The sequence below is a fragment of the Alosa sapidissima genome, chromosome 8 (genome assembly GCF_018492685.1).
Source record: "Alosa sapidissima isolate fAloSap1 chromosome 8, fAloSap1.pri, whole genome shotgun sequence".
NCBI lineage: Eukaryota > Metazoa > Chordata > Actinopteri > Clupeiformes > Clupeidae > Alosa > Alosa sapidissima.
The window spans coordinates 32,257,329-32,267,328 of NC_055964.1; the positions used below are offsets into that span (position 1 = coordinate 32,257,329).

The window sequence follows — 10,000 nt, forward strand, 5'->3', positions numbered from 1 at the left end:
ATCCTATTGTGAATTGTGGGTAATTGTGCCTGTGAAGTCTAGTAAACTCCATGAAGGGTCTATTGGAGACCTTATTGACCTATTCCCTGCTAGCAGGTGTCCAGAACAGTGGATATTGCAGCTAATTGCCCTTTTGTTACTTGCATCTCTGTCACTCACACACACACACACATACACACACACACTCTCACACATACACACACACACACTCTCACACATACACACACACACTCTCTCACACACACACGCTCTCACTCTCACACACACACGCACTCACTCACTCACACACACGCACACACACACACTCAGACTCACACACACACACACACACACACCCACCCACCCACGCATGGGAATGAGTTGTGAAAGAGAGATGGAACTGGATGTGTGTGTGTGTGTGTGTGGTGTGTCCCATGGTGCATCACACCATGACCGTGAAAGCAGAAGGGTGCACTGAATGCTCGTTAGCCTGGGACCAGTTCTACTCAACACTGAGGGCCGTTTCCTGTAACGTTACATCCATTAAGACTAAAACCTTTTCCAACGGACATTTTCATCGCTTAGTCCATGCTGGGGATACATGGCCTGAGTGTTTAGCATTGTGGAAGAGTGGCAATTAAGCTATTAGTATTTAAATTATTTACACAATATGTTCTTTTTCTACAGATATGTGAAAGGATCATATGTGTGTGTGTGTGTGTGTGTATTGCCCTCGTGATGGCTCACGAGTGTGCAGCCAAAGGTCTTCTTGCCCAGTTGTTGCTGTAGGCCAGCTGAATGAAAAGGAGAGTCAGCAGCATGGGTGTGAATGATTGCCTGACCTGGGCCTTGGCCCGAGTTTAACGAGTGCTCACACACACACACACACACACACACACCATACTGGAGCTGACTTACTCTCTCTTTCTGATACACATACACATTCTCTCTCTCTCTCTCTCTCTCTCTCTAGCACTGCCCCCATGTACCCTCTTGCCCTGTGCCCTGCTGAGCGGCGGCTAACGGCTAACTCTAGCACTGCCCCCATGTACCCTCTTGCCCTGTGCCCTGCTGAGCGGCGGCTAACGGCTAACTCTAGCACTGCCCCCATGTACCCTCTTGCCCTGTGCCCTGCTTCCGTTTGCTCCCCCATCCCTCTTTCTCTCCCTCCATCTCTCTCTCTCCCTCTATCTCTTTCTCCCTCTCTCTCTCCCTCCCTCTCTCTCTCCCTCTCTCTCCCACACTCCCTCTCTCCCACACACTCCCTCTCTCTCTCTCTCCCTTTCTCCCACACTCACTCTCTCTCCCTCTCTCTCCCACTCTCTCTCTCTCTCTCTCCCTCTCTCTTTCTCTCTCCCACACTCTCACTCTCTCTCCTCTACCCATCTCTCTCCCTCTCTCTCCCAATTCAATTCAATTCAAGAATGCTTTATTGGCATGACAAGCTCACTTATATTGCCAAAGCAGTTATACAATAAATCTTAACACATATATGTCAGTAGATTTTCATAAGAATAAAATAAATAGGTAAAAGTAAAATAAAATGCAGCGTATAATGCAGTGTGTGTGTGTGTGTGTCTGTGCATGTCTGTGTGTGTGTTTATTTGTCGATATAGGTCACTCATTGTCCCTCAGATTGAGGCATGTTGATGCATACTGGGCAGCAAGATATGCTTTATCTCCTTCTCCTAATAGTACTGTATCTTTAATTTTGATATGTCATTAAGTTCATTAAAATTAGGAATTTCTGAGTTAAATTTGTTGAAGAAAAGGTTTCTTGTTTGATCGAAGGATGTACATTGTAGGAGGAAGTGCATCTCTGTCTCGACCTCACCTGTCATGCAGTAACCACATATTCTGTGTTCTTTTGGTTGCCATGATTTTCTGAGTCTTCCTTTTTCGATTTCCAATTTGTGGTCACTTAGCCTGTACTTGGTAAGGGTCAGTCTCTGTTTTCTATCTCTGACAGTATTAAGATATTCTGCTAATTTATATTCTTGGTTTAGGGCCAGATAGCATTGTAATCTACTTTGATTTTTAGTTTTCTTCTGTCCAATATCCCAAATAGGATTCTTTACATTGTTTCGTAATTTGGTTTACTCTGATTGGTTTTTGGAAAACAGTGTTGTTGTGAGACTGATCAGAGTGGGTGTGTGGTAAGGCAGTTAGTCTCTGCAACAACTGAGATAGGGGACTTTTTTTCTGGGTTCAGCTCTTGGGTTTGGAGGGCTTTATAATGAAGGGTGTCTTGTGGGCTGGATTTAAGGTGATTTAGAAAATTGAGTGCTCTTTTGTTGATGTTAATGATTAGTGGGTATCTACCTAATTCTGCTCTACATGCATTTGTTGGTGTTTTTCTCTGTACTTGTAGAATGTATCTGCAGAACTCCGCATGTAGAGATTCTATTGTGTGTTTGTTCCAGTGAGTATAGCTATGATGACTGAGTGGACCCCATACTTCACTACCATACAGCGCAATGGGCTGGATGACACTATCAAATATTTTAAGCCAGATTTTAATTGGATTTTGGAGATTATAAAATGTTCTTTTAATTGCATTTAGGGCTCTTCAAGCTTTTTCCTTTAGTGCATTCACTGCCATGGTAAAACTCCCTGATGCTGTCATTGTTATACCTAGGTAGGTATAGCTCATGGTGTGGGGATGATAGAATTGTTTATTTTAAATTGGTGTTTGTTTTCTTGGCATTTGGGGCGTTTTTGGAAAATCATTACATTTGTTTTGTCTAGGTTTATCTCTAGGGCCCAGGTCTTACAGTACTTTTCTACTATGTCTAACTGTAGTTGTAGACCTTTTTCAGTAGCAGACAGTAGAACCAAGTCATCAGCAAAAAATAGAGACTTCACCTCTCTATCTAGGAGGGAGAGGCCAGGACCGGGACATTGCTCTAACTGGATAGCAAGTTTGTTTTTATATATATATATATATATATATATATATTAAATAATGTCGGACTTAAATTACAGCCCTGACGGACACCTCTCCCTTGGGTGAAGTATTGTATTATTATTTTTTTTTTCAACTTTAACAGCACATCTGTTATTTAAATACATGGATTTAATTAGGTCATACACTTTACCCCCTATCCCACAATTTAGTAGTCTAAAATAGAGCCCTTTGTGTCAAATAGAATCAAACGCTTTTTTAAAATCAATGAAACAAGCAAATATCTTGCCATTTTTTGTTTGGTGAACATGTTTATTAATTAAGGTGTGGAGTGTATAAACATTATCAGTGGTACGGCATTTTGGAAGGAAGCCAATTTGATTTTTGCTTAGAATGGAATGTGTATCAAGAAAATCTGCTATTCTCTTGTTTAAGATACTGCAGAACAGCTTTCCCAGGCAACTGCTGACACATATGCCACGATAATTAGAGGGGTTTGATTTGTGGTTAGATCTTCAAAGTGTGCTTTCCAGATGTTGCCATTTTGGATGGGTGATGCTTGTCGTTCCTTTGTGTTGAAATTGTTCCACATATCCCAGAATTGATTTTCATTAATGGCTTTCTCAATATCTTCAAGTTGCTTTTGGCTGTAGTTTTGTTTTTTGTTCCGAATTGTATGTTTATATTTGTTTAGAATTTCATTGTAATGAATACGTAAGGCTGCGTTGTTTGGTTGACGATGTTTTTCATTTGCTATTTTTCTCAGGTCTTTTCTGATTATCTTGCATTCTTGATCAAACCATTTGTCAGATTTTTTTCTTTTTAAAGGCTTCCGTTTTTGCCTTATGAGGTCAGCTTTGATAGCTGCTTTATGAAATATCATGTTGATATCATTTACGGCCTTGTTTACACCTTCACTTCCAAGGTTATATTTGTTTTGATCATATGTTGATATGTCATTTATCAGATCTGGTGAGTTCAAGGCCATGATTAACTTGTCTCTGCTGTCTGGGGCCCATCTGTAAGTGGGATATGAATCACATCGTCTACAGGGTTCACTTTTTGTTTTGCTCTTTTGACCTCCCACACTTTTGACCTCCCACACTCTCACTCTCTCTCTCACTCTCTCTCTCTCTCTCTCTCCCCCTCCCTCTCTCTCTCTCCCTCTCTCCCTCTCTCCCTCTCTCCCTCTCTCCCTCTCTCCCTCTCTCTCTCTCTCTCTCCCTCTCTCTCTCCTCTACTCCGCTCTTGGTCATTCTGAGCTCACTGTCCTGGAGGGAAGTGAAAATGGGACGTACTTGCTGCTGTGTGTGTGTGTGTGTGTGTGTGTGTGTGTGTGTGTGTGTGTGTGTCTAAAATCAGTAGGCCTAACTCTCTGCTTAGGCAGCGGATGTGGTCATGAGATTATATATATGTGTGTGTGTTATTCTTCATCAGTGGAGTTATTAAAAATGGATGTGGTGTGGGGTTTGAGGTTTGCAGGGTGTTGGTGGTGTGTGTAGTGTGTGTGTGTGTGTAGTGTAGTCTAATGCAAGGTAGGGTCGGGTCTGATGTCGCTCAGCAGTACTGCCCCATTAGAGCTGCTCTCACTTCCCTTGTGTTTCACAAAGGCTGCGTGGCTGCTCGAGCTATGTGAGCGGTCAGACGACACTAATGCACTTCTCAAAACGCTCGCTCGTTCATTCAAATTTGCGGTGAAACTTTATATTTCTCAAATCTCAGGGCCTGCTAAAGTGGATGGGGAAGTAAGCAATGAGAACTTGAGGGAGTGGCTCTGTGTGACTCTTCTAGAATCTCTCTCTCTCACACACACACACACACACACACACACACACACTGGAATATGAGTGGGTGTGGTGTCAGTGGATAGTAATGACTTGTTGTAGAGGGTCTCTCTCTCTCTGTCTCTCTGTCTCTGTCTCTCTGTCTCTCCCTTTCTCCCACACTCTCTCTCTCTCCCTCTCTCTCTCCCACACTCTCTCTCTTTCTCTTTCTCTTTCTCTGTCTCTCTCTCTCTCTCTCTCTCTCTGTTGTCCTCCTGGTGAGAGTGGCTCTGGTGTGTGTTGTCCTTCATGTTCACTTGGGGCCTCTCTCCCTGTCCTAGGATCCAGGACTCCTCCCCCTCTTTATCATGGGCCTTAGAAAGAAGTGCGTATGTGCGTGTGTGTGTGTGCGCAGGTGTAATGGTGTCATACCTGGAGTCAGGTAGCCTGTGTGAGGAATGTTCCAGAAAGGCTGATCAGATGTATAGTGTGGGATGAGTAGGCCTATGATGCAGCTACTGTGAGAGCATGGAGGTAAGGAGCTGTGTATCTAGCAGTGGCATCCTGGAGAGTAGGAAAGCTGCCAGACGTGCTGTCCAGTAGTACCGAGACGTGGCAGGTAGGGCATGGTCCAGAAGTACGTGGCTTCCTCATGCGTGAGACGCCCTGTCTTATGCTTTCTTATAGTCCTCTCCTCTCCTCTCGGTCTCCCTTTTCCCCGCGTAGCGTCCTCCTCACAAAGAGCTCTTTGTAGCCAGGCTTTCTGCAAGAAATCAGGAATATTTTCTGTTTTTTCCACTCCGTGTGTGTGTTTATGTTGGTTTCTCCCTGGTGTTTGTGAAGCAGGGTTCGGGTAATGTGATTAGCATATTTGTTCGCTCTACCCATTCATGAGCCTTCAAAGCAGAGGAGTGGAGAGAGGAGGGGACGAGGCGCCTTTGTTTTTAAAGGCCAGCGTGCCGAGTCCTCTGGGGTCCTGATGCTGATGCCTGCACCAGGGGAGAGGCGGCCTTATCTCTGCCTGACTGTAAATCTCCTCTGAATGCAGCAGAGAGCTGCGTCTCTTTCTCTTCATTTCCTTTTTCTTTCCTCTCTCTCTCTCTCTCTCTCTCTCTCTCTCTCTCTCTCTCTCTCTCTCTCCAAGAGGGTTTTTATGAACTACCCATCCACCCCCAAACTCTTCCAGTAACCCCACCCTCCTTGCTTTAAAAACATCTCCATCTTTGTGTGTACGTTTCCGAGCGCGTCTCCGTAAGTGTGTGCAGCTTGTGTGTGTCGCGCCGCGCCGCGCCGTGCCGTGCTCTCTGGGAGGAAGTGGAGAGTGGTGAACACAGAGCTCCGTCAGTTTGTCCCTCCCCCACGCCGATACCCCACGAGAGAGACGAGCTTTGGTTCTGGAGGACACGTGTGTGTGTGCGCATCATCCCCTACCAGTCTCTGTGTTATCTCACAGGCCGCTAGGGATGAGTTCCCTTTCATTTGAGCGATCACAGTGAAGAGGACACACACACACACACACACACACACACACACACACACACACACACACACACACACACACACACACACACACACACACACACTCTGAGAATGAAGAGGAGGAGGAGGAGGATGGTGATGATGATGAAGGCTTTGAGAGCGATGCCAGTTCTGCGCTAGAGAGGCTTTCTTGTTCACAGTCAAAATGCAACAGAACTCAGTGAGCACAACACAGTGAGGATGAGGAGAATGATGATGATGAAGAGGTTGAGGAGGATGAAGATGCCAGCTCTGCGCTAGAGATGTTTTCTTGTTCGTTTGAGAAACACCAGAGTCCAAATGCAGCAGAACTCCGTTAGCTCAGCACAGTGAGGATGAGGAGAATGATGATGAAGAGGCTGAGGAGGATGAAGACTTAGAGGTGCCAGTTCTGTAGAGGAGGACCCTTTTTTTTGACGATGATGTTTTGATGCTGTGTACTGATTGGTTGTTTTGACCTGCCACTCAAACTGCTTTTCCTTTTTTCATCCCCTCCCTCTTTCCTCTTTCTCTTTCTTTTTCTCCTCTCCTGTTCTCTTCTCTCTTCCTCTCCTCCTCTCCCCCTCTCCTCTCCTCTCCTCCTCTCCTCTCCTCTCCTGCTCTCTTTCTCCACTCCTGTTCTCTCCTTTCCTCTCCTCTCCTGCTCTCTTTCTCCACTCCTGTTCTCTCCTTTCCTCTCCTCTCCTGCTCTCTTTCTCCACTCCTGTTCTCTTCTCCTCTCCTCTCCTCTCCTCTCCCCCTCTCCTCTCCTCTCCTGTTCTCTCCTCTCCTCTCCTCTCCTCCTGTTCTCTCCTCTCCTCTCCTCTCCTCTCCTGTTCTCTTCTCTCCTCCTCTCCTCCTCTTCTCTCTTCTGCTCCTGTTCAACTCCTTTTCTCTTCCTTTCCACATCTCCACCTCTCCTTTGTCCTCTCTTCTACTTTCTCTACCTTTTTTTCTCCTCCTCCCCTCCTCCTCCTCTCCATTCCCCCTGTCTCCTACTCCTCTCCTCCTCCTCCTCCTCCTCCTCCTCCTCCTTCTCCTCCTCCTCCTCCTCCTCTCCTCTCCTCTCCACAGTGCTTGCTGGTGTCAGGCTGAGCTGGCTGCATGATGGTGAAGCCGGACATCCTCACGCTTGCGCACCACCTGAAGCAGGAGCGTCTGTACGTGGCCTCCGAGAAGCACCTCATCCAACGGCTCAACAACGACGTGCTCAAGACTGCCGAGAGGCTCTACCGCGCCGCCTGGATTGCCAAGCAACAGAGGATCAACCTCGACCGACTCATCCTCACCAGGTACACACACACACACACAACACGGTCTCTCTGAGTAGATCTCTGAGTTTTTTTGTTTAGGTGCAATACAAAGATCTAGATAGGTCATAGGTTATATGTAAAATAGCATTAGTAGTTCCATTTCAGCACTGGTGATGCTGATGGTGGTAATGGTGGTGATGATTATTTTAGTGCTGATTCTTAGGACAGGGAAGCTGTAGTGATAATGGTGATGACCGATGAGCTAATTAAAGTGTAAGTTCAGTGTAAATTGACCCATTTAGTCTTATTGTTGTATTGAATTAGTCCTAAAGTGTCTCATTCTTTTTCCGATGGGCTGCATGTGGTGAGCTTATACAACAGGGCTATGGGTCAATTTACACTCAGTACCCGCGGAGCCTTAAAAAGTATTGAATTTCACCTCAAAGTCTGGAATTTTTTCACGGAGGTCTTAATTTTTTAAATGATCAGTAGATTTAGTCTAATATCCTCACGTAGCGTAAATCACAAGGATTAAAGTTCTCTGTCGTACGATGGATTTACGTCAATTTGATTTTAGAAATGTCATATTTGAGATCAATGCAGATCCGGTGAGAAAAAAAACTACAACTACAAATATTAGGTCCGATGAATGAATGTGTGTGATGGTAAATGTTTAAAGACCTAATAGTGTTCTTGAGAACTTTCTGTGTCTCAATCAGAGATCGCTCAAGAAGATACGTCAGCCATGAGTTTCGCTTTGTTTATGTTGTAGCTACACGCTTGTCTCATTGGCCTGGGGCGATTCCTTAAAAGAACACGTCTGGAGGACGGTCTAAAAGTTGGATTATAGTGACACAATCGAGACCGCTGATGAGGTTGCCCAATCCGTTTAACTTTTTTTGGATATGCTATTGTTAGCTCTATGTGCGAATTCGGAGGCTGTGTTCTTTCCATGCATCAATGTAGACAATTTCTTACTATCGCAAACTCTTGTCAGGGGAGGTCGTTCATTTTGGGTGTCACCTATGACTTGAACAGATAGCCTGCTATGCCACCCGATGTACTATTATTGTTACAGTTTTTAATCAATGCAACTAACATTATGTGTAAAGTGACTCAATATAAACTGTAGCCTATGCCTCCCGTCTGTTATGACATGTACAACAATGTTTCTCACAATTTGCGACGGAAGGTTTTGACTGAGCGTGTTATCAGTTCACGATATTATTATTTTATGTTGAGTAAGGGGGTCAGTTGTGTTTATGACGCACAGACAGCCTTGTAGCCTATTTTGCTAAGGCCTCACCTTTAACGACAGTAGATTGTGAGCGTATGTTGACAAAAAAATATCCATGCAATTAAAATAGTCAACTTAAAACTTTGCTATTATTAATGTATAGCTCAAAACCATAACCAGTAGGCCTACCAGAACCTTGCATATTAGCGTCATGATTTGTGTACGTTTATCTATGGCTGACCGCTTTTGCGCTAAGTAGGCTACGCATGTTCTTTCATAGCGCAACACGACCTGTCCCTCACCATATCGCAACCTCTTGTCAACCTTATACAATCTGTTGCTGAAGACAAAAGCGCCCTCTCCAGATTGTCGTTATCAGATGTGCAGACCTCCTGCATGAGCACACACATTGCTGCTCATTGGAAAACTGAGTTGTCTGTAAAACTCAAAATTACCATGTTTTCATTAGATGCGGATGAGGCAACAAATGGAAATATGAACAATATCTAGACTGTTCTGATTCGTTACTTTGATGAGGAAATGTGAAGTCTTGCAAACTTGATTTTATAGATTTTACTTGGTGTTGAATTGCATATTAACAAGAAAAAAAAATCTCCCCTTTAAACACTTTTGGCCTGAAGTAATTAAATAAGAGTGTAAGTTAAAGCCTTGCTACAATATTGCTGCAGTAGAAAAGAACAGCAATGGCTAATCAGCAATGACAAGCAGGTCAGGGATGGTATTGAAATATTGTTTTGTTCATCAGGAAAACTCAATCTCAATCAAGAACATTCTCAATTCGCCTTATTCACATGGCGGCAATTGGCAGCAAAAAATGAGGCTACAGGGTACACAAACCATAGGATTGTTATGTTCTATGCATTCACCTGTAGGTGGCAGTAATTATATAGTAACTTAAGAGTACCCTGTAGCCTCGTTTTGGTGTTTATTTGGTGCTTTACTTTGCTGTTTGCATCTTTTTGTACATTAAAAACCAATAGGTTGCGACCGCAAAACGGGTGCTATGTCTGTAGGTAGATATGAACAACGTATCACTTTAATCCCTGAAATCAACTAGGTTCTATTCCGTGTAAATTTGTCCCTGAAGCAGGACATTCAGTCACGTTACTTCAGTCACCTTAGGTCCTGGTTAGCTGATATTGCCTCTGATATTATTCTGCGCATACAAAGACTTTCCGAAGTTATGTGAATGACAACACCTGCCTTTACCTACACACACTAATTACGTTTCTTAATCATGAGCGTGCAAACACTCTGTTGTGTGAGAGGTTGCTGGCGTCCAAGGGTAGGCTAGTGTTTTATGGTCCATCCCAGAACCCAGCAACTATCATTGATAGGCTATGGG

General features: G+C 44.2%; 1 protein-coding gene across 1 annotated transcript in view; it reads left to right on the forward strand.

Annotated features, from left to right (window-relative positions):
- gapvd1 (GTPase activating protein and VPS9 domains 1) overlaps positions 1-10,000 on the forward strand; it is a 61,443-nt gene that overhangs the window by 7,115 nt on the left and 44,328 nt on the right. The window contains 1 exon segment of the mRNA XM_042102381.1: positions 7,219-7,436. Coding sequence (XP_041958315.1) covers positions 7,249-7,436 — 188 coding nt within the window. The 5' untranslated portion in view covers positions 7,219-7,248.